This window comes from Leuciscus leuciscus, assembly GCF_965113295.1.
Source record: "Leuciscus leuciscus genome assembly, chromosome: 6".
Lineage (NCBI taxonomy): Eukaryota > Metazoa > Chordata > Actinopteri > Cypriniformes > Leuciscidae > Leuciscus > Leuciscus leuciscus.
This window is the reverse complement of record NC_138730.1, coordinates 2931679-2957513: the sequence shown is the minus strand read 5'-3', so window position 1 is coordinate 2957513 and position 25835 is coordinate 2931679. Positions and strand designations below refer to the sequence as shown.

The window sequence follows — 25835 nt, the reverse complement described above, 5'->3', positions numbered from 1 at the left end:
CTGTCTTTGGTTCACTGCAGTTTTAAGGAGGAAATACTCAGCAATGGTGTCGACTTATGAACTTACACATGGTTTGTCTTAAAGCAGATTAATAACACCACATAGACGCATAAACAACATTAAAAGCTGGATTTACACCACAGGGGGACTTTAAACTGTTTCTTGCATCATATTCTTATGTTCTGCACACCTAGTAGCACTGTGAGATTGACATTATTTTTATTCTTGATATGATGTCTTATATATATATATATTATTCATCTAAATCTATGTATTTGGTGTGGGAGACCAAAGTGAAAATGATTTGATTATGGCAAAGGTTGCTAGTGGTTTGTTGCAGTACAAACTCTACATTGGCGTGAAAAACTAGTGCAAGCACAAACTAAATGTGTATATTGATTGTATCTCAATGAAACCTCACATCAAATCCACTATAAAGCTTTTCACTCTTTTCTCTATTGCACTAAACCCTGGTTTATCATGTTTCTGACCCGATTCCAGGAGAACATAAGTCAGATGCTGAATAACTCAGATGTCTCCATTCTGTGTAGTTTTGTTCACGAACTTTCGTTTGTTTTCATTTGTCACGTGTTTCTTTGTTCTGACTCCCGCCACTCGTCTGTCTCCATAGTTACTGTCATTATTAGTTAATGTGCGTCAGCTGTGTTTAAGTAATTATCCTCGTTTGTGTTCCTTCTCCTGCACAGCGCTACTTGTCTGGTGTTGTCTATGTGCAGAAGCTCACTGTCGGCTGTCTATTTGGAGCTATTTAAACAAACTCTGTGTGATATCATCTTCATCTTAAACTCATCTTCATCGGCCAAAGAAAACCGTAAGTGGAATAAAGCTTGAATATCACCCGCTCCACACGCGGTCGAGGGAATCAGTCCGGTCACTGCGGTGCAAACCAAGCGGGAAGGAAGTCGACCGGAAGTTGAAGCCGGCCGCGTGCCACCATCTTGTAGCAGAACTTCACCTGCTGTTAGCATCCCATTGACTCCCATTCATTTTGGCGTCACTTTGACAGCGAATAACTTTACATCTGAGACGTTTAAAGACTCCATTTGTCCATTATTTATTTCTAAAGAAACACGACAATGTATAAAATGCTCCATTACCTTGTAGCTTACGTTATGGCCCCGTAAAAACAGTTTTTGTAAAAGTAGGCTAACGATTGCGTCATAACCACGCGACTCTCTGTCGCACAGTAGAGAGATTACCGTATGGACAGGAGGAGAAGCTCGTAGGCAATCGGGGGGACGTGGAGGCAAAATGACAAAATAATTAATCAGAATACCTAGCAAAAGTTACTCCTGCTCGTAGCTCATGGACACCTCCTACTCACACTCTCCGTCTCTGCAAGATTCGGAAGGGAATGATTCAGATTTCTCTCGGCACAGCCACTAGAAGACAGACGGGTTGCTCACGTCACATCTACGTCGTCAAGCTCGGTTTGAGTCTGCGCGTCAGGAACGGAAGTCCTAAAAAATCGCTGAAAATGGGCTTCACTTGCCTCAATTGAGTTCCAATGAGATGACTCTGTCCACTTCTTATACTGTCTATGGTGCAAACAGGCTTCAGCTCATTTCAGATCTTTTCAAGCTGCAACTATGTATTCATTTGAAAATAAAAATGTAATAAATTACTTTACAAACTATAGACCACTCAATAGACATATACTGTACTTCAATGATTTTATTTAATCAATGTTTTAAAAAAACAATTAATCACGCACACTATCAATACTTGCAAACGAGTAGACCTATCAACATTTTATTAGCAACTTTTCGGTCTCGTGTTCTCGGTCACGAAACGGCCTGATGAAGGTCATGGGACCGAAACGTTGCTAATACAATTGATACACGTTTGCAAGTATTGATAGTGTGCGATTTCCATTTTTTTTTTTTTTCTGACTCATTAGGTCTTTTCTCCCACCTATCATCTGCAGGTGCAATGGTGATTTGCTAATTCATTGAATCAATGTCAGTTTAAAATAAGTTGATTTATTTTAAATGTAAATTATAGTGGCATCAAAAAATGAAGGAATTATTGTAAACCCAAATATGTTGGCAAAACTCAAAAAAATTTAAGGCAATCAGTTGCTCAATTATTATTTTATTTTTTTAAGTTAAGGAGTTTAAGTAAGCAGAACTGGCAGATTTTTATTTTGTACTTATACATTTTAATTGTTCTTACTTTGAAATGTTTGAGTACACTAATTCATACATTTAACTTTAAACTTTCATGTAATCTCAATGTGAACTCTTTTATTAGTATAAACTTAGCTAGTTTTAACAAGCTAGTTTGCTAACATGCTAATTTAGTAACAATGTAATAAAGTATAAAGATGTTATTTGCTCTCAAATCAAGCTCATGCACCACTCGTCTCCATGATAGTAACTCTCCTAAAACCAACATTAACAGAAATTCTTCTAAATTAGCATAACGAAACATTAATCACTACTAAATCTCCCACTTAACATTCAACATGCACAAAAACAAACAAACATTATATTACACTTAATTTTAGCATTTACTCTTCCTTTCGAGTGCCATCGGCAAAGCATGCTGGGAAATAGACATCCCAGCCGTTTCAGTTAAACTTAAGTTCGTCTGAATTAAAATAATTTCATAAAACTTTACTCAAAATATATCAGTTCTGAGAACTTGAAAGACTAAATTAAGTGCTAAATACTCATAAAAGTTAATTTGACTAATTCAACTAATTAGTTTAATTTAAGTTTGTCCTACTCAAACCAATTAATTATTTTGAGCGTTGGGGTTTACCAAATTCTGAATTTATCTGCTATAGCTCAGTCTACAATTTATCTTCTGGATGTATATTATGTATTTTGCTACTCGTTTATAGAGACGTAACGCTAGTTTAAAACAGGAGGAATCATTTGACCCCTCTAAATGTGAGATAAGATCAGAAGAAATGATATCAAGCTTGAAAATCATTAGTTTGAACAATGAGAAGCTTTAATTCATGCTGCTTTTATAACTATCTGACTCTCCATAATGCTATAGTGATCCCGGTTTACTGCGGGTTAGAGTGATAAAGCCCGCTTTAGCCAGGTTAAGCGGAGCAGAAATGAGTTTGTGTGTGTTTGGGGAGTGCTCCTCGTGCTGTGTTAGCTCCGCGGTGTGTGTGTGTGTGTGTGTGTGTGTGTGTGTGTGTGAGCTGTTAGCTGAGCTCCAGCAGCTGCTGTTAGATGTGAAGGTCACTAAAGACGGGCTCGGATGACAATGGCTATTGTGATTTCGCTGCGCTCCTCCCAGGGTTCATACCAACAGAACAACAGGTCGCTGCCAAAATAACAGATCTTGCATGGTTTACAAGCCTGTCTTCTGCGGTCTCAGGCTGGCATGTGCAGAATGCGTCCGAGCCCGATCACCTGACCTAGTGTTCACACAGCCTGTGTCGAGCCATTTATACCCGTGCTCAGAGATCTGGCCATCTGAAGAGCTTCAGGTGCAGGGATAGAAGAGCGGGGATGTGTGGTTTAATCGCAGGTTTAGGCACTTAAAGACCGGTCGAGGGTCCATTAACAGCTTTTCCTTCAAAACATTTAAAGTAACATTTATATGTTGTTCCAACACGTCATAAGCATTATTCTTACATTATCTGCAGAGCATTGTTGCCGTGCACTTTGAAGAGGCATTCACTGTAAATTGTGGCATTTTGTGCAGAATTCAATATGTTTAGGGATGGGGATCGTCTGAACTTTAACAATTCCGATTCTGCTCATCGATTCCTAATTTCGATTCCAATGAGGTAAAAAAATAATTAGATATCATTCTTATTGCAAAACATTTACTGAATATCATTAACAAATCTCCAGAATACTTACACAAGGAGCGTTTGCCTGTGGTTTAAAAATACCATAGAAACAACTAACTAATATACATTTCAAGCATTATTAAAGACAAGTAAACACTCAGTAATTCAAAAAGAACAAATAAAAAAATGTGCAATCGCAACAAATAAACACAACTGAACAAAGATACGACTGAACAAAGATACGACTGAACAAAGATACGACTGAACAAAGATACGACTGAACAAAGATACGACTGAACAAAGATACGACTGAACAAAGATACGACTGAACAAAGATACGACTGAACAAAGATACGACTGAAGCAGTTTTTAAGATTGTCAGGTATTCTGTAAAATAAGTGAAAAAAGAGTGAATTTTGTCTTTATCTTTTGTTGTTTGATTCGTGTTATTATAACTTGTCTCACACTTGAATTGTTTAAAGTCATATGGAAATGCTCATGAAGGAATCGATAAGAGGAATTGAAATTGAAATTTTATGTCAAGTATTCGATTCCAGAATTGAAATTTCTAACCTCTCTACTATCCCTATAAATCAAAGTGTGAAAAGGTTAGTTGATTCTGAGTTCTGAAGCAAGGCAGATGGCTTACACACTGAAGTGATGGAGTCGGTGAGCAGCTGAAGGTGTTTGTGGAGCTGTGTCTCCACACCTGTGGATCTGCTGGTGGTCTGTGGGGGGGGGGGGGAATGGACCACTCCAGGAGCTAATACCGGGACATGATGTCCGTGAAGTTGCATGAACATCAAACGGAGGCTTTTGTCTGAGAAAAACACACATTACAGAAGAGACTTCAGCAACATCAGATGTTTCCTAAGCCGGAGACTCTCGCGTGTGTGTCTCCTCTTCAGCTTCAGAAGAGATCTCAGCCACTTTACAGATCAAACATCTCATTGCTACCATAAATGACATTGTCTTAGGGTTGCTGATCATGTAATATTACTCTATAGAGTTATTCTCAACGATTAACCCCATTTCCTCATCATCTGACTCCTAATATAGACGTGAACTCTGAGTTTCATGATCAGGGTTTTTGTGGATTTCAGTCAGTTTCACTTATACACTGATTTAACAGAAGAAATTAATGTTATACACACCCTAGTGGAAATTTTTTTACCAAAATGTATTTAAAATACATGTATTTAATACTAAGTATACTACAAATCCATTAACATATTTACTGACATAATGCTTGAGGCTTACTGATAAAAATATTAAAATTAATCTTTATTAGGAGTACTTTATTGCACAATGCAAATTTCTTACTGTAATATTAAGACTAAAATGTGTTTTACTGTACTATCACTAATAATAAGGTATGATCTCTGTTTAATATCAGTCTTTAAATGCAAGAATTAAAGTGTGCCTGCAATAGTTACACTTTAACACAATCAGATATATTTAAGTATATCTTTAGCTGCACCTCAGCACTATTTCCAGATTACTAAAGTACATTTAGTACAAAATTAGTTTTTACAATGTATCAGACTGTAAGTATACCAGTTTAGTAAACTACAAGTACAATCGCAGGGTATTTATATTCAGTACATAATATGTAAATGTATTTGTAGTGTACTTAGCATAAAATAAAAGTATTTATTTTTCACTAGGGCAGTTTAGACCAAGGAGGAGGGGGGGGGGGGGGGGGGGGGGGGATGTTAGGAAAACGTCTGAAGACAGTTAATGGGACGTTCTGGCAAGGTTCTCTCTATGTTCTTCCAGTAACGTTAATAGAACGTTTGATAAAAGTGATCTGGTCTTTAATAATGTTCTCAAAACGTCAGCACAAAAACATTATTAATACATCATTCAGGGAACGTTTTATTTCTGAAATGTTTTTATCTAACATTCAAAGCAACATTCCTGTAATCAGCTGCATTTTCAGAATGCAATGTATTATTTTCTTTTCTGATTTGGAGATTTAAATATATTTAATTCTATAATAATTAATATTATTTTTGACAAAGTTTTGAATTGGCTGTAATTAGTGTTCAACTCAACAAGTTTTTCTATTTCGTTTTAAACTCCCTCACATCTTCTGTGGATGAATGACGAGCAATAACTTACAGCACCAGATATTTGTTTTATTCAGACATGAAATGTATTTCTTTTTGCCTCTACACTCTTTAAAATAAATATTAGAGATATTTTGTTCATGGCCTGTTTTCATAGAAGAACAATAGCGATTGGGCTTTTAAATGGAAATGTTCCAACGTTTGTGTCCGACACGGGAAAACGCTCTGTCGCCCTTATGTTTGTGTGTGTGTGTGTGTGTGTGTGTGTGTGTGTGTGTGTGTGTGTGTGTGTGTGTGTGTGTGCATGTGTGTGTGTGTGTGTGTGTGTTCTGACAACAGAAGACTTTGATTTTCGGATCTCAAAGATCTAGATGGATTATAAAATGCCAGCACACTAGAAAGATAAGAAGGGACAGAAAAGTGTAGCGCCTTAAAAACAAGTAACAGGATCTTATAGATCATTTGGTTACACTTTATTTTAAGGTGTCATTGTTACAGTGTAATTATACATTTAAGTACTGAGTAATATTAATTAACTACATGCACTTACTATAGGGTTAGGGTAGGATTAGGGTTTGGTTGAGGGTTAGTTGCATGTATTTATGCATAATTGACTGTTATTACTATGGTAAGTACATGTGACATAAGCTGCTTTGCCACCTTTTCTATTGTATAAAGCACTATAAAGACAAAGGTGTCTTGACTCTGAACAACAGACAGTAACGTGGCTCGTCTTGGTTTGTAAAGTGTGAAGATGACCAAAATCCCTGCATTTCTCTGTGTGCTATCAAACTCTAGTCTCTATGGCCCTGCACAGATGGACGGGAGAGTCTATTGTGAGAGAACAATGTGTCTCAAATAGAAGCATTAGCGCTTGTCCTTTTACGGCCTTCCTCTGTGTGTTTGGCACCATCCCGGGACAGAAGGGGGGCCGGCCTCACCTGCTGGTGGAGGATAAAGGCTGGTCCCGTTCCCCAGTCCTGCACCCAGCGTGTGTCCCAGCCTGTCTCTGTCTCTGTCTCTGTCTCCGGGAACATCAGCATGGCCCCCAAGAAGAAGGAAGAGCCCAAGCCAGTAGCGGCCCCCAAGCCCCCGGAGCCCGAGCCACCCAAGGTGCCGGACTTCAACCCCGCAGAAGTCCAGGTACCAGCCACACATCTCTACAGATGCCAAACAACTCACACATTCTGACAGATTATTGAACGGGTTTGATTTTCATTCCTATCAAACTGAATATGGTGTGTAGTTTGGTTTGCACTGAGGGTTTGTTTACACGACAGCGATATGCTTAAAACGGAGGCGTTTATCCTTTGAGTTTTCCATGTACAGACGACACCATTATCAAAGCAATCCTCATTCACACGGATCCACGAAAACGACTAAAAACACTGTATTCTGCTGCCAGACCAGTAGATGGCGATGAAACACTATAGACTGAACACGTGATACGCATGTGCATGACGTCATCGTCTTCATCTTCGTGTTTTTGTTGTTTACACGGAGAGTGTTTTCAAAAACTTGCACTTTGAAACATGTTTTCAAAAGTTTGTGTTTTCAAACAAATGAACGCCACTGTTGTGTGTAAACGAACGGCCAAAACGCATAAAAAGCTTTACGTTTTTATTTAAAAACGGTGTCGTGTAAACGGCCCCTGAGTCTTATCGTTCTTCTGTTTCCCTATTAACTATGGTGAGAAACATGAAAATGAATGCTATCATTCCTGCCACTTCTGATCTACTGTAAGGCTTTAAGGCGCTTTCTCTTCATAGATCTGAGTTTTAGGGGCTATGACACCGTTTTCAACTAAAATGTAAATGTAAAACTTTGCGTTTTGGCCGTTCGTTTACACACAACAGCGTTTCGGGGGCCTGAAAACGCAAAGTTTTGAAAACGTGTTTTAAAATGTATTACATGTTCAGTCTATAGAGTTTCATCGCCATCTACTGGCCTGGCAGAAGAATACAGCGATTTTAGCAGTTTTCATGGATCCGTGTGAATGGGGATCGTTTTGAAAATGGTGTCGTCTGTACGCGGAAAACTCAAAGGAAAAACGTCTCCGTTTTAAGCATATTGTTGTCGTGTAAACAAACCCTCACTCATTCTACATTAGGGAGGACAAAAGTTTCCCAGAGGACAAATGTTGCCTTCTCACAAAGATAACCTCACGTTTCTTTATTGTCCGTGCACTATTTGAAGAACAGGGGGTAATGCGTCCAAAAGGACAACCTGCTGTTGAGTAATGGATGAATTCCTTTGGCTAAGCGTCTATAAATGATCCATCCAGCTGTATTTGGCCGTGTGTTGTGTACATATTTGTTTAATCTGCAGAGCTCAGAATAAGACTTGAGAAGCCATTTGCACTGTGTTTGTCTTGTTACATCAGAGAACCTCTTTCTCACACCCAAATGTTTTAGCAACTCGCATTAGTTACACATATTTAAGCATTTAAATACAATGTTCTCAAACATATCATCTGTAAAACCCAATGGCTTTCTGTGCAGGTCGAGGGATATTTCGTTTTTGCCAGTGAAATGGTGGAAATTCTGACAAGAGTTTCCAACAACAAAAGAGATTTGAGTGGTCAACATCGCCACTCTACACCACATTTCCATAGTCTGAAATGTTGAGGTTGAGAAGCCATAATATATGTTCCTACCCATTGAGGTTTGGGCCACACAATGTGATTTTGATTACGCCGGCCCAGACTGGACCACCCAAACTCGACAGCGTTGACAATTCTCAAGCAGTTTCACATCCACATACAGCTTTAGTTGAGGACATCAAGCAAGCGTGTCAATCGACTAGAATAAATTTGTAATGAGCTCTGATTCCTGAGAATAATCATTTACAGAATAATTTCCTGCATCCAGTGGCGTTGTGTCCGTGATTGGTTATGCCTCAGTGGGCTTTAGCGTTACTCAGTGAGATACAATGGCTTTAAATGGCAGTGAAGCATCGAGTTTCAAGATTTTAATCTTTTTAATTATGTCTGGCAGGACCAAATACAAAAGTACACCTTTGACTCTGGAGTTGCAGTGTTAGGTCGTAATATCCTAACTGTGGGCTCATCTTTTGGCATGCTCCCATTTGCTAAGGCCGTAAAGAGCATCAGTGTCATGTGTTGGCGGTCTTCAATCACTGCTGACCCTGACGCCGAACCGTTTGACAGAAGCGGTGTCGGGTGACCGGCCACAGGGCCACACGCTCCTTCTGGACCAAGGCTGCTCATAAATTATTTTAGACAATGAGTCACAGGACAAACGGGACTGAGCTTGAGTTACCAGAGACATCTGACAGCCGTGTCCTGAAGGACAAATACCAGCGAGCTTTAATAATCACATCTCCAACATCTAACCCCCTGAGAACCTTCAGTTATCGATCACACTTCAGACGCTTGTATGATTGCTTGTTATTTGATTTCTGTTCTTCTTTCTTGGCAGCTTGAATTCACTGCAGAGCAGCTTGAGGGTAAGTCAGATGTTTGTATGCATTATGTTTTGCACAAGTAAAAATGTTACATTTATTTAATGTATCTCGTTTAGGCATGTTGCTGAATCAGAATATCGACACAAGAAAAGAAAAAAAGATATTCAAAATATATTCTCTCAACTCTTACAATTCTCTTTCGAGTAAATGTTTTTCTTTTAGCGGATGTTTAAATATATTAAATGGGGGGGGGGGGGGACAAAATATTGAATAATGAAATTATGTTTTGACATAATCAGAGTAATTGCTGTAACAATCACTGCACACAGTCAGAAAGCTGTAGAGCTCTATCAAAAGTTAGAGAAGTTTGAGCAAATGTACTGAACATTTATACAAAATATATATTTTCCGAAATAATTTGGCCTGTAAAACTGCTTTAAAATCAAAGCCGGATGTATAACCAAGTTGTGTTCCAAATTTGATGTTAATATCCTAAAAATTAAGCCACTAGAATTTTTAAAGTACCGTTTTCATGATAAAGCAATGACCAGTTTCAACAGTTTTCACAGTTATCACATATTTTCATAACCATCATAAATTAGGTCTCATTTGAAAGCTTAAACACTCAAGATTCATGCCAAGTGTCCCATGTGCTGGAGAAACTGATCATGTCCCGCTGTGTTTTCCCCGGCAGATTTCAAGGATGCGTTCCAGCTGTTTGACAGGACACCAACCAATGAGATGAAGATCACCTTCGCTCAGTGCGGAGACCTGATCCGGGCCCTGGGCCAGAACCCCACCAACGCTGAGGTGATGTACGTCTTAGGCAAACCCAAAGCTGAAGGTGAGACCCTGACCCCATGAGAACACCAGCCTGACTGTCCACACCTGGCCCTGCCAAACACATCTGGCTGTTTCCTTGTCAGATATGCAGGTGAAGATGCTGGACTTCGACCAGTTCCTGCCCATGCATCAGCACATCTGCAAGGCCAAAGACCGCGGCACCTTTGAGGACTTCGTCGAGGGCTTGAGGGTGTTCGACAAAGAGGGAAACGGGACAGTGATGGGCGCTGAACTCAGACACGTCCTCGCCACTCTGGGTGAGCTTCATTATAACCGTTATAGAGCGCACGATTGAACTGTCTTCTGGAGAATTCCTCAGCTGCAAAGTTTAACAGGGAATTCTCAATGTTATGGACTGACACTCTGCAACAGAGTGTTATTATTTATAGGCTACATCATTCACAGAAAGTTTTAGATGAACATTCTTCTGACGTTTTTTAAATGTAACAACTTGTTTTCGGAACGTTCAGAGAACATTCAAAAGTAACGTTCCAATAATGTTTGAAGAATGATGGAACGGAATGTTCACTTAACGATCACATAACCAAGAGAAACGTTTCTAAAACTTTTAAAAATATTGGTGTTTTGAACGTTCAGAGAACATTCAGAAATAATGTTTTTTTAACTTAATGTTGGCAAAACAACATCGTTTTGAGAGATGGGTTTTAGCCGTTAGGTTTCATCTCACTTTTATTCAACAAAATATTTTTCATTAAAACAATTCATTTGTCAAAGCAAAGATTTTTTGAGTTGTTTCCAGAGATTTTTATCCAAATCAAATGGCAAAACAATTTTAATCATTCAAAATCATTCTTAATATTTTGATTCTCAATGTAAACAATAGAGATCACACTGTAAATAATGATTTTAAATAAAACAAAGATTATTGGAGTACTTTTTTAATATTAGAAAATATATTTTCATTTTTTTCTGCTTCAAAGTTTCACATTTAAATGAATGTACATGCATTTCTTTGTTAAATGTGCATGTCTCTGTTGTGTGTGTCCAGGAGAGAAGATGAAGGAGGATGAGGTGGAGCAGCTGATGGCTGGACAGGAGGATGCCAACGGCTGTATAAACTATGAAGGTCAGTTTCTACACACTCTACACACTCTTACAACAATGCATGTTACTTTATAGATCAACATCTGTTACCAATAGAGCGATAACATCACAGTTTATGTCTATGAATGTAGTAAAAGTGATAATGAGAACAAAAACTATCTCTAATCAGAATAAGATTGTTCTCCTCGCCTCTAGATGACAGTGTTGACCCATCTACTACAAGATTTTCTATGAAACTCAAGGATGACTTTGGATGTGTCTAAATTGTTCACCTCTTAAATGAAAACTATGCTCACAGTCACATGACTGAAGCAGAAAATAGAAATAGCAACACTGGGTTCAGAATAGTGTAGACTAAACATGCATTAGCACAGGATATTGATTTAGATCTTGTCTTTTTCCCCACAGCTTTTGTAAAGCACATCATGGCTGGCTGAACAGGTATGAGGAATCACCCGTTAAACTTCATCTCCAATGCATTTCTGTTTTAATTCAAGTCACTTCACCCTGTAAAGCCCGTAGAGTCCTGTGTGCATGTGCAGTCAGTATTAATGTTGATTGTAGTTTTCTCCTCTATTTTTCAGATTGAGGATCCAGAATAATACCAATGTTATTTCGCCGTTGTTCTTTTGTAAATGAAAGGCCATGCCGGAGCTTTCCTCCGTGGATCTACTGTGTGTCTCTCAAACGCTCCTCCGTCTGTTGTGCCCAAACACACCACACCTGTTCTTTCTGTGAATACAAACTTGTTTATTAAATGTCATGTTTGGTTTAAACTCTCTCTCTCTGAATGCTTTTCATGTATTGTTCATCACTTGTTCTGAATGTCTGTGCTGTGGAAGTAATGAAATGGGTTGCTTCGATATTATTTTATTCGTTTTTCTCAATATTTGGCTCAAAACAAGTTCAGAACTCTGAACATTAAGTTTCTTGTTGACATTAATGTATTATTTAAGCAAATTGCATGTGTTTTGGGGCATGTGTATAAAAGAGTAAGTACATTTGTCTATAATTTGCACAATAACTAACCGCACATTACTTGATGATCAAAACTGATGATTCTCAGTCAAACTCTTCACAACTTCTAAATATTCTTTGATCGTGTGAGACATCACAGGCAAAATTATCCATTCAGTTATCAAAATATGTCAGACATGCATGTATATTCAATAAATATCTGACATGCAATGTTTGTAATGTCTGAAACTGGCAAATGTTCTGCCATTGTAATGAAATAAGAATCACAATCTTACCAATCAACCAATCAAGCGGTCCACAATCTCTAGCATTGTTGAACATGGAGGAACATCACAACCCTGAACAGCAAACGTTGTGATGTAGAAATACTGACGTGCTGAAATGTGTCACATGTAAACTGAACATTCACAGTTGCTTGTCGTGGAAGAGCGATAGGAGAATGCGTGGTACTTTTGGGAAGACATAACAGAGTGTGTGAAGATGAACAAGCAACATTTCTACAAAAGTTAATACACTGTATACAAATGTCCATGCTCTTTTTTGTGAGCTATACTTTATTGGCTTTTCCCAGTGAATATTTACCCACTGTTGAATCTGTATCTAATAAGCTCAGTGTGAGACACAGGATCATTCAGACAGAACCCAGTTCTGGTACAGTGTAAAAGCAGTCCGTGTCAACTAAAGAGTAGAAAACACATGATGTGAATATAACAAATATTTCCATGGTGAAAAAGCATTAAACATGTTGTCCAGTGTGGCTCAATGACAAAAACATCTTTTATATTGGTGGCACTGGTCTATTTACTGACACAATAACTGGGTGATTCTCTGAATTGGGTGCCTTTTGGGTCATACTTTTTTTCTTTTTTTTTTACCTTAAATAGTTATTTCTGATCATTTCATGTGATAGTGGATTAGTCAAACCTTTAAGAAAATACATTTTCCCACCTCAGGCATGAAATTCTAATCGATATTGAGTGTTTTTTCTTACTGAAAGTTGTTTTGGAGTTCAACCCCGTCACAGACCACTTGGACCCTGTTTAAATATGATTTAAAAAGATTTTCAAGTAAACTTTTGTAGAAGCTTTTCAATGAGATGTCCCTTGTTTGATATCATTTATTGCATGTAGAATTTTATTTTTAAATACTCACCATTTGAATACCAAATCAGGTCATGAAAACTGTATCTAACATTGGTCTTCATATATTATCACAAAATATGCATTAACATTAGGATTTAATTAGGCTTTCATATGTTTTCCAACTGTCCTGTAAATTCTGCACACAGCAAAACAAACATTTACCTTATTTGTCTTCTTATCACGAAAATATTAATAAAAACTATCAAATAACAGGGTTGAACTCAGCATAACGGGGTTGAAAATGATAACAGGGTTGAAGTGATGATCATTATTTCAATATAGTATCATGGATTTCTTACCTGTAAAATGAATGATATCACATTCAATAACATTTTATTTTATTAAAGTTGGCAAAAACAAACAAACATTTGAGTAAGTTTTTAACATTAAATCAAAAGCATTAAGCATTAATTAATCACAAACATCAATCGATCTTCGTCACATTTTTTATTATAACAGGGTTGAATCGTTGTGACAGGGTTGAATGTTTGACACTTCTTAGTAGATTACTCAATTGTAGACTTGTTGTATTGTGATGTGAACTGTCAGAAATAATCGATTATGGTATTTTATGTTCAATATTTTCAGACATCCCAATGGCAAAAACAGCAGCAAAGTCGCTATGTCGCTATTCCTCAAAGCTTCCCTCTTCTTCTGTCTTTTTTTTAGCATCCCTCCACATCTTCCGCTTATATCGTTTAGCTCTGTCACCCAGATTGCTTATTTATTTATTTTTTCCTATCTCTGTGTCCCTTTTCCACCTTTCACGCTCACTCCTGAGATATGTTTCCCTTCTCTCTGCGTCTGCATCCCTTCTTGCTCTGTACTGTCTTTGCCTCTCTGCTGCTGTTTTTGCCATTGGGATGTCTGAAAATATTGAACATAAAATACCATAATCGATTATTTCTGACAGTTCACATCACAATACAAGAAGTCTACAATTGAGTAATCTACTAAGAAGTGTCAAACATTCAACCCTGTCACAACAATTCAACCCTGTTATAGTAAAAAATGTGACGGGGTTGAATGTGACGGGGTTGAAGTTTTTGGCTAACAGTAGCTAAGACAGTTAGCTTAGCTAAGACAGTAGCACCACATGACATTTAGGACAGCATAAAATGTTAATGTTTTGCAAAACTATTATTTAATTCTTCTTGAACCGTTGTTTACTATCATTTAGTCATATAACAGAGTTGAAATGTTGAGCCTGACAATCTTAATCTGACAGTAAAAAACATGAAATATAGGTAAGAAAAGATACTGACACTCGCCTTTATTTGCAGCATGTTCTTCAAGAGACTTGTGTGATGTCACTGCCTGGATGTGATGCCACAGGGATTGATCCATTATTTTTATATGGGGGTAAATAGTATGGCGTGACGGGGTTGAAAACAAACTGGAGGACGTGTATAAATATTGCAATTTCATATATAATTAATGTATTTTTATATATACATGTATATTTTAGTTAAAGTAGACCAACATATGATTATATTAGCAGCAACATTTTGGTATTAATTGCACTTTTTATTTGTTTGATATTCAGTGAAAATGTAATGATGGTTAGTGAGGACATGCAAACATGCTTGTTGTCTACTACTTAGGCAACTCATTATCTTTAAATAAAAAAAAGCAATTGTGTTGCATTATAATGCTAAGGCACCTGGTTCTATTAATTGACAGCGTTAAAATGCATTTTGTGATTTCCTTCAATTGAAAATCTTTGAAGTATGTTTGGGGGACTTGAAGGGCACCCAATTCAGAGAATCACCCAACTAGGTTTTGAAGCATGAATTAAATGTTCTGGGTGAGTTCTGATGTTCCAGGTGTGACAAATGAACTTATAGTTTAGGGAATGTTAAGACACAGTTTCGAAAAATCTGTCAAAGCAACAAACAAAAAACAACAAAAAATAAAATAAAATAGAAAACACGTTTTCACGTTTAGTGAAATGTCCAGTGAGTGGCGCTGAAAGCGTGTAGTTTTTTTCCAGAACAGATGCACGTGAATATGGCAACGTTTTACGTCGGAGTTTGTAGGCCTACATCATGGCAATTCTGAAAGATTAATGCTAAACCTACTAAACCTTACATTAAACCGATAGTGTTAACAAAAGTAGGCTAAATGTGATATACAAACGCATTCATGTAGTTTTAGCTGGTTTGTGAACTCTTGTCTTCAAGCTCTGTATCGTGACTCGATCGTCTCTTTCACAGGATTCGAACCCGAACTCTCCGCATCACAAGTACAAACCTCAGTACCAGCTGTGCTGTCGAGCGAGTATGATAGTAAAACTGAACATATGGAGCTGGTTAAGTGATGTAAACTCCAAAATATTATAGTTCACAAATCATACACTAGGCTATGGTAAAAACTGTTTTGAGGTCATATAATTGTGCACGGAGCCGCGTGAAGACAAGTTTTATTAATCCATAACCTGCCCCTGTAGTCATAATTGTGTTTTACTGCCTCTAGTGTTCATTTCTTTCAGAAACTGCAGTGATGTATTGGTACGTATTTTGCGTTTTGCAAAAATGTTGCCACAGAGGAACGTTTTTTCCAGTGAGCCTGTGATGCAGATCTATCTATCTATCTATCTATCTATCTATCTATCTATCTATCTATCTATCTATCTATCTATCTATCTATCTATCCATTCATCCTTCCATTGAGAGAGAGAGAGAGAGACTTGAGACTTTAAGATCACTTTATTTATAAAATCATTAAAGATATAAAATTTTTAGTACAAAAACAAAACAAAACAAAATCTATTAGAATGAGAGCAATGGATTTAGAAAAACAAATACAGAATCTCAAGACACGAAATAGCATCGCAAAATACTCGTTTAAAAAAAAAAAAAAAACGAGTATTTTGAAAGAAAGAAACTTTTTCCCTTTTTTCTTTCATTTTGTCTACTATCAAAACTCACGCATGCATACATTCGGAAACATCCATCAGTGTCAACATCACAAATACATTGTGTTATGCCCCATTTACCTCAGCATCCAAGTCATTAACCAACTTGTAATAGATAAACTCTATATTTATACAGGTTTTTATTAACCCCTGTAACACTGCAACCAGATCAGTCGATCCACCATCATTCAACTTTCTTTTTCGTGACAACCAAATTGCCTTTTTGGCTTGCCCAAATATATATATTTTTTTATAAAAAACATGAACTTCTTTTTTTGTTCTTTTTTTTTTTGCTGTATTTAGGCCCGTAAATAAAAAACATAGGCATAAAAACTTCCCCTAGGACTGACACCACTCTTCTAATTTGTTAAATAATGGCTTTAGCCTAATACAGTTAAAAAACGAATGAAAAACTGTTTCCTGCATCCCACAGAACGGACAGCCCTCCCCTACCTGTGGGTCAAGGTGTGCTCTGTGTCTGTGTGAGGCTATTATCCCATGATCCTCCACTGAAGAGAGAGAGAGAGAGAGAGAGAGAGAGAGAGAGAGAGAGAGAGAGAGAGAGAGAGAGAGAGAGAGAGAGAGAGAGAGAGAGACAGAGAGACAGAGAGAGCCTGCACTCTCTAATTAAGGCACTAGATGGCAGACATGCTTCATGTTGTACACAAACTACCAGAGAATCAAAGAGATAGACCTATCTATCTAATACATGCTTATCGCAAACAAACAAACAAACAATCCAAAAGCTCAAACCTGTTAGTTTTACACATTACATAAAAGGACATCAGTGTAATTAAAATTGTTTTGTAGCATTCAGAACCTCAAATTAGTTTATACAGCTTAAATGTTTTGCCAAAATATTCCAAAATGTCTCATTAGACATGATTTTCCCAGCATTAAGCAGTCATGTTGGGCAGCCCATAAATTAATTTACCCACGTCATGTCCTATTATGTTTACAAAATCAAACTCAAGTGAAACACGATCACTTTATAATAATCGGAAAAGTCTAATAAAATGTGTTGACTCAGTTTCGACACAAACAAAAGATGTGAGATGTGAGATGTGTTTATGTCTATGCATTAGTGCAGTTCCTCGTCCCTCGTCCCTGTGGTTTCACAGTGGATCCTCTGTGATCAAGAGAGTTGGCATTTCCACTCAGAGTCAGCACAGGATTCAAAGTCCTGTGTCTTTCATGGTGTTGTCCTGAAGTTCATGGCCAGTTTAATAGGGCGTAAACATGCTATTAAATGAACAAAGTGCTGGATTTACTTGACAGTGCAGATAAAATGTAGTAATGGCTTTGGACTTTGTGTCTCAGGACTGCAGTGTATACGGCAAGAATGGATTATTATTAGCATCACAGATTTATGCCACAGTTTTAAATTCTCTGCTTTAGTAGATATAAAATCACGAAAATGCAGTCTGCCTTTTAGCCCTTGTTGCCAGAGGACTCAAAGGATTACAGTGAATAAACGTTCTTTTGTGTTTGTCAGAGGAAGATGTGCATCACATGCATGAAAACACACATAAATGCTGTAAACAATAGAACTGTAGTCTACTGTGCTGCATCCACAACAACATGAGAATATGATGAAGTGTGAGAGCATTTAGCAGCAAAGACTCCACAATTATTAATGAGTTTTGAATAGAGAAATTATCTGTCTGCTTGTTGAGGTGCAATAAATGAAATATAAATGAGTAAACAATAACAAATGAGACATTAAGAGCTTCTGTGTGATGTAACCTTGAAGATATCAGGTTCTTTTCACGTCTAGACTGACAATACATGTTCAAGTTTATATGAGTATAAGTTTGTCATATTAACAAAAGTGTACCCATATGTCACTGATGTCATTAAGCTGATTTTCTGCTGCTCTGTTGTCTGGGTCTCAGCTGAACCACTCGCGGATAGTTAATCCACTAGAGTTTTAATCCACACCAGTTAGGCTTTTGCAGTGTGTTTGGTTCACTGAGGATAAATCATTCTCCCAGGTAATGCAGTGTCCTTCTGGTACTAAAATAGTTTCCAACTCCAGCTGATAGACATGTGTGACATGGGTGGATCTAATGCTATTGCAGCAACAAACTTTTCTGAACCATTTTTTGCAGAACAATTTAACCAAGTGTTGTAAAATACATTTCTAGTTGTACAATATGAAGTCATACCCACTTAAATGTATGTTTGCCAACCAGAAAGTGTGCAAATACCAACAAACTTCACAAGTTCTCTCTTTTTTTTCTTTTTTTTTTGCAGCCACTTTACAGAGGTGCACATCTGAGCTGCATTTAAAGGGTTCATTGTCACGGTTCATAAATTCATTGTTTCCTTCTTGTCTCGTGTAACTGTTGTTCTGTGTGTGTGTGTGTGTGTGTGTGTGTGTGAGTGGGCGTGGCACTCATTCCGGATGATCAGCGATCCAGCTGATCTCATTCAACACCCCAGCTGCAGCTCATTCAGTCACCTATAAGACCTCACCGCATTCTTCTCTCATTGTCAGATTGTTGGTTGATGTCTCCTGTGTGTGATCCCAGTTTTGTCGACGTTCCTGTTTCATGTTCCAGTTCCTGTTCTCTGTTCTTCGGATTTCGTCTTCACCTGGGTTTCACGTTTTCGGCACTTCACCACGGACCTCGCTGACCATCCAGTCCCTGTGTCACCAGCAACTCACTCACCATCGGATCTTCACCTTCATATTCTTCAATAAACTGAGTTACTTGCATTTCTGCTTCTGTCGTTTGTTCGCCATGACAGAACGATCTGACCATGAGATGGAAGCAGCAAGTAATCCTTCATCTCTCGAGACTTTTGTCAGCACCAGTATACAACGCATGGATCACCAGGAGAAGAATCTCAATGACACAGCTCGGGCAGTTCAAGCGCTGGTGACACAGGTGTCCGAGCTCACCCAGCAATTACAGATCCTGCGAAATCCCACTGCGCCACCCACACCGCCCGTTCCCCCCACACCACCGGAGAATGCTTCCCAGTCGGAGCCACGCCTTCCCGTACCTGAGGCTTATGCAGGTGAGCCAAGTTTTTGCAGAGCGTTTTTGACTCGCTGTTCGATGCATTTCTCCCTGCAGCCAAGAACCTTCGCCAGTGAATCAGCCAAGGTGGCTTTTGTTCTGACACTCCTGACTGGGAAGGCAGCACTCTGGGGAACGGCGGTGTGGGAGAATCAAGACCCATGCTGCACCTCGTTCCAGACACTCTCCGCCGAGATGAAGAGGGTCTTCGACCGCGCCAGCACCGGGAGAGAGGCGGCTCGCATCCTAGCAGAGCTTAAGCAAGGAGAGAGGTCAGTCTCTGATTATTCAATTGAGTTTCGAACCCTGGCGGTAGAGTGTCATTGGAACGAGGAGGCGCAGTGGGACATGTTCCTGCATGGGCTGGCTGACCGCATCCAAAGGGAGATCTACGCCCTGGACCTGCCCACGTCTCTTAATGGACTTATAGAACTGGCACTTCGAGTAGACGCTCGTTTATCCCGTGTGGAACGACGGAGGTTGCCTGGTCGAATGGCGGAAGGAGTAGAGCTTCCACGGTCCAGCGGCGGGGATGCGGTCAGCCCCGTCTACGATCACGAGCCCATGCAGGTGGGGCGGGCTCGGCTTACTCGGGATGAGAAGGAAAGGCGGAGATCCCAAGGACTCTGTCTTTACTGTGGAGCAGCTGGTCACTTCGCATTCGGTTGTCCGGTAAAAGGGCAAGCCCGGCAGTAATTCTGAGGCTACTGTCGGGTGGGATCTCCGCCGAGAAGACCTCATCAACATCTACGCTCCTCCCAGTAAGACTGAGATGGTCAGCTCACGAGCACGACGGGCAAGCACTGGTGGATTCAGGGGCAGAAGGTAATTTTATGGACTACACGTTTGCACACAGATTTCAAGTCCCCCTCTTACCACTCAACCGCAAGATTGAAGTCCGCGCACTCAATGGCCAAGATCTACCCAACATTTCACTCACCACCGGACCCGTCACGCTCATCACATCAGGCAACCACACTGAAACCCTGTCATTCTACATACTGGACTCCCCTCTCGCACCCATAGTTTTAGGACATCCCTGGCTCATCAAACATAATCCCAAGATAGACTGGCAGCAGCGCACAGTGTTGGAATGGAGTACCAAGTGTCATGAGTCTTGTCTTGTCTCTGCCTGTCCGTCTGTTTCTGTCTCTGTGTTTCAGGAGGAGGCAGGGGATTTATCTAACGTGCCCACGGAGTACCTGGACCTGAAGGAAGTGTTCAGTAAGTCTCGGGCTGCTTCTCTTCCTCCGCATCGTCCCTATGACTGTGCAATAGACTTACTGCCAGGTAAATCTCCGCCTAAGGGCAAGTTATATTCGCTTTCTGTTCCAGAGAGGGGGGCCATGGAGAAATATATTTCTGATTCTCTAGCAACCGGGTTCATCCGTCCTTCCTCTTCTCCAGCGGGGGCGGGGTTCTTTTTTGTGGGGAAGAAGGACGGGTCTCTGCGACCTTGCATTGATTACCGAGGGCTGAACAGCATCACGGTAAAGAATACTTATCCTTTGCCGTTGATGTCTTCAGCCTTCGAGAGGTTGCAGGGAGCGTCCGTCTTCACTAAATTGGACTTACGTAATGCTTATCATTTGGTCCGCATCAGGAAGGGGGATGAGTGGAAGACTGCTTTTAACACCCCCAGGGGGCACTTTGAATACTTGGTCATGCCCTTCGGGCTGTCCAACTCCCCAGCAGTCTTCCAAGCACTCGTCAATGACGTGCTGCGAGATATGGTCGACCAGTTTCTATATGTCTACCTGGATGACATATTGATTTTTTCGTCTTCTCTCCAGGAACACGTGCAGCACGTCCGACGAGTGCTTCAGAGGTTGTTAGAGAATGGACTTTTTGTCAAGGCGGAGAAATACGATTTTCATGCACAGTCTGTTTCTTTTCTAGGGTACATTGTGTCGGCTGAGGGAATTCGGATGGATCCGGAGAAGGTTAAGGCTGTGGTGGAATGGCCAACTCCAGATTCCCGTAAGGCCCTACAGCGGTTTCTGGGGTTCGCCAATTTCTACCGGCGGTTCATTCGCAACTTCAGCCAACTAGCCTCGCCTCTGACCGCCTTGACCTCCCCCAGAACTACGTTCAGGTGGTCAGACGCAGCTAAGGCTGCGTTTGCCAAACTCAAAAGTCGCTTTGTTTCGGCTCCCATCTTGATTACCCCTGATCCATCACGTCAGTTCGTGGTGGAGGTTGATGCGTCAGAGGTGGGGGTAGGTGCAGTGATCTCTCAGCGTTCTCCCTCAGATGATAGAATGCACCCATGCGCGTTTTTGTCCCATCGTTTGTCTCCTGCCGAATGCAATTATGACATTGGTAACAGAGAATTGTTGGCGGTCAAGTTAGCATTGGAAGAATGGCGTCACTGGTTAGAAGGGTCGGGGGTACCTTTTATCGTCTGGACAGACCATAAGAATTTGGAATACATTAAGACTGCCAAAAGATTGAACTCCAGGCAGGCTCGGTGGGCACTTTTTTTCGGACGTTTTGATTTTACACTCTCGTACCGCCCGGGTTCCAAAAACATCAAACCCGATTCTTTATCGCAAATTTTTGATCGTTCCGAACGCCCGTCTACTCCCGAGTGCATTTTACCCGAGAATCTATTTGTCTCCACACTCGTATGGGAGATCGAATCGAAGGTCAAGAGAGCCTTAGAAGGGGTAACGCCCCCGGCCGGTTGCCCACCGAACCGCTTATTTGTACCGGAGGGATTACGGTCCGACGTTATTCAGTGGGGGCATTGTTCCAATGTGGCTTGTCATCCAGGAGTTAATCGAACCAAGTTTTTGGTCAAGCAACGATTCTGGTGGCCTCTCATGGCTCGTGATGTTCACAGTTTTGTTTTGGCTTGCTCAGTTTGCGCCACTGGTAAGACTTCCAATCGTTCCCCAGATGGGTTACTCCAACCGCTGCCTGTCCCTTCGAGACCCTGGTCCCATATTTCGCTAGATTTTATCACCGCCCTCTCAAGGGTACACGGTAGTTTTGACCGTGGTGGACCGGTTCTCGAAGGCGGCCCATTTCATTCCCTTGCCCAAATTACCCACAGCCAAGGAGACAGCGTTGACCGTCGTTAATCACGTCTTTCGCTTACATGGCCTCCCGACAGACGTGGTTTCCGACAGGGGACCCCAATTTGTGTCCAAATTTTGGCAAGAGTTTTGTAGATTATTAGGGGCGACTGTAAGTCTGTCCTCAGGGTTTCATCCCCAGAGCAATGGGCAAACTGAGAGAGCCAACCAAGATTTGGAGAGAACGTTGCGATGTCTGGTTTCCAAGAATCCTTCCTCGTGGAGTCAGCAATTGTCTATGGTGGAGTACGCACACAATACGTTACCAGTGTCATCTACGGGCCTATCTCCGTTTGAGTGTAGTGTAGGTTACCAGCCACCAATGTTTCCTAGTCTGGAGTCCGAAGTCGCGGTTCCCTCTGCCCACGCATTTGTCCAGAGGTGTCGTCGCACCTGGACTAGAGCCCGTGAGACTCTACTCCAGGTGGGAGCGCGCACCAAGGCCAAAGCCGATCGCCACCGGTCTAGGCCTCCCGTATACGTCGTTGGTCAAAAAGTGTGGCTTTCTACTAAGAACATTCCGCTCCGCTCCGTTTCTAATAAACTTGCTCCTAAATTTATCGGCCCGTTTACTGTCACCAAGATCATTAGTCCGGTGGCAGTCCGCCTCAACCTCCCTCCAGTGTACAGGAGGATTCACCCCGTGTTTCATGTATCCAAAATTAAACCCGTGTTTTATTCCCGTATTAATCCGCCAGCCCCGGTTCCCCCACCGCCGCGTCTCGTAGACGGGGAACCAACCTATTCGGTAAATCGTATTCTGGACATGAGGCGGAGGGGACGCGGATTCCAGTACTTGGTGGACTGGGAAGGTTACGGTCCGGAGGCGAGAAGTTGGGTACCTGCCAGAGACATTCTGGATCACTCCCTTATTGATGATTACAATCGACAGGTAAGGGAGCCTAGGGACGCCAGGAGGCGTTCCTAGGGGGGGGGGTACTGTCACGGTTCATAAATTCATTGTTTCCTTCTTGTCTCGTGTAACTGTTGTTCTGTGTGTGTGTGTGTGTGTGTGTGTGAGTGGGCGTGGCACTCATTCCGGATGATCAGCGATCCAGCTGATCTCATTCAACACCCCAGCTGCAGCTCATTCAGTCACCTATAAGACCTCACCGCATTCTTCTCTCATTGTCAGATCGTTGGTTGATGTCTCCCGTGTGTGATCCCAGTTTTGTCGACGTTCCTGTTTCATGTTCCAGTTCCTGTTCTCTGTTCTTCGGATTTCGTCTTCACCTGGGTTTCACGTTTTCGGCACTTCACCACGGACCTCGCTGACCATCCAGTCCCTGTGTCACCAGCAACTCACTCACCATCGGATCTTCACCTTCATATTCTTCAATAAACTGAGTTACTTGCATTTCTGCTTCTGTCGTTTGTTCGCCATGACATTCATGACATTGATTTTATACAATTCAAATTTGAATATGTTCCTTGAGATTCACTTATAATGTAAATAAAGTTTTTTTTTTGTTTTTTTTTGCATAAAAAACAAAACAAAACAAATATATATGCAGAAAACATCTATTTTCAACCTTCCTTCATCCATAAAAAATTGATCTTTTTGGTGAGAGCCAGGGAGGATGATGGGAAACGTAGTGCAGAAGTGACAGGTGAGATTGGGACACTGTGTGTGTTTTTCGGAGACGGCCCTTAAGGAACGTTTCAAGAGTTCGTGGACTGGGTGCTTTTTCAGTGTGGATCCCCCTTCACCATTGGTGAGAGTGAGGAGGGTCATGCTGAATCGGCACCCACAGTCTACTCAGCACGTTATCCAACCAGCCATGCCCCCAACAGAGCATGAGCCAGAACCCTGCAGCCAAAAACAAGCTCAAACCCTACTAGGATCAAAGCCAGGGCCCATCGCAGATCCAGAGCCAAGGAGTGCCAAGTCTGACCAGGTGTGTGAGTCACCCCTTTTATTCTTCATGAAGCTTTCACCTGAGGTTCGTCCTGGAGACTGAGTCTATTACAGTCTAACCAGGTGCGAGAGTCGGCACCAAAGTCTGTTCTAGTGGGTGTATTAGTGGAGAATGAGGGAATGGAGTGGAGCCCCACCCATACTCCCTAGGCCAAAAGTGAGAGCTGAGCTAAATTGTAGTTGTGAGATTTGTGGAATGGGAAAGGATCTGTACGTCATCACCGTTAGTTCCACCCAACTCAAAGTCTCCTTTGACGGCCAATTCCAAGTATCCTTCGTAGGCCGTTTCCACATCTTCTTCGGCCCCATCTCCACGGGCTCCCAGCTCTGCCCTGGTGTATTAATCCCATGGCTCCACCTTAAGCCTCAAAGCCCTGGACTCCACCTCGTCCTGTCGACCCATCGGCTCCACCATGGATCCACACTCCTGAATGATTGAACTCCTGAACTTGCTAATGGGGTCCTTAATTTTGCAGTATAAATTTAACATTCCTGTAGCATTTATCTAGGATTCTATTGTCTCTTGTAGTACACTTAATATATTGCTCAAATCCAGGTAATGACAATTCTAGTTTGCAATGTTTACAATAGCCCAAAATAAACACATGTGCATTGAAGTTGTTGTTGAACACAGTTATTAATTTGCTCCGCTAACTCCGTTGCTCCACACAAATTATGATATTTCCAAACTCCCTTTGATAAATAAAAAGGTCTCAAACTTAAACAAAGCAGTTCAATATTGGTGTTGCATATTATAGATCTCACTGCGAACTGGGTACACCAGCCTTCATTCACAATCGCACACACACCTCCATTCTTGCCTGATGCAGCCGAACAATCTGCCTGAACCAGGGAGAAGCCATCCACCTCAAACTGCGAGCTGGCCAAGTCAGGATACAGCCATATTTCTGTAAGCCCCATAAGGCCAGATTTTCTGAATTCTAAGCAAATCTTAGCTTGTACACAAAGCTCCTCAATTTTATTCTGTAGAGATCTTACGTTGCTTAGAATTATTCCAGGCAAAAGATGTCTATTTTATCCAGTTGAGTAACTGTCTTTGAGCCGCTATATGTGTTACCATCCACAGGAGCCAAAACTCTAAAATAATTAAATACTTAATACTGAACCTAAGAGTTAAAAATCATTTTAAAACACAAAGTCCATTCAACCACATACAATATCTATATAAAATTGTATCAGGTAAGTCGAAGCGCGAGCATGATAGCCCGTGTCACCAGCGGTACAGCGCCACGCAATGGGCCTCATCCTAGTGGCTCTGTTAGGGGTCACTCCCAGGCTCCTCCCTCCTTCTGGATGTTCCCTTTAACCAGCTCCTTGTCCTCCTCCAAATCTCTCTCCCGCCCCTCTGTCGGAAGTATAAGTTGTGTGGACGCGCCTTTTTTGGAGGGGGGCATAATGTCACATTATGTCTTAGTTTGAGTTTAGTTTGAGTTGGACTCATTGTTGCCTGTTTTCCCTCTCTGTTTCCTTCGTTTGCATTAGGGGCTGTTACTAAAAAAGTTTGACTAAAAATGTTCAACTTTAAATGCGAAAACAACAGTGTTTTGGGAGCCTGAAAAC

At 40.8% G+C, this 25835-nt stretch overlaps 1 protein-coding gene across 1 annotated transcript; it reads left to right on the top strand.

The window, feature by feature from the left end:
* The first annotated feature begins 6826 nt into the window (after positions 1-6826).
* Positions 6827-11971, top strand: myl13 (myosin, light chain 13). The gene is made up of 7 exons (XM_082171754.1): positions 6827-6999; positions 9297-9324; positions 9977-10126; positions 10209-10382; positions 11135-11212; positions 11599-11631; positions 11775-11971. Exons 1-6 carry the CDS (start codon positions 6898-6900, stop codon positions 11625-11627), a joined length of 561 nt encoding a protein of 186 aa, XP_082027880.1. The 5' UTR covers positions 6827-6897; the 3' UTR covers positions 11628-11631; positions 11775-11971.
* The last annotated feature ends 13864 nt before the right edge of the window (positions 11972-25835 follow it).

What these genes read in the sequence shown, in the direction of transcription:
- myl13 (XM_082171754.1), top strand. Translation starts at nt 6,898, where the DNA reads ATGGCCCCCAAGAAGAAGGAAGAGCCCAAGCCAGTAGCGGCCCCCAAG. An exon ending in ACACGTCCTCGCCACTCTGG is followed by an intron (nt 10,383 to 11,134) that starts GTGAGCTTCATT and finishes GTGTGTGTCCAG; the next exon opens with GAGAGAAGATGAAGGAGGAT. An exon ending in CGGCTGTATAAACTATGAAG is followed by an intron (nt 11,213 to 11,598) that starts GTCAGTTTCTAC and finishes TTTTCCCCACAG; the next exon opens with CTTTTGTAAAGCACATCATG.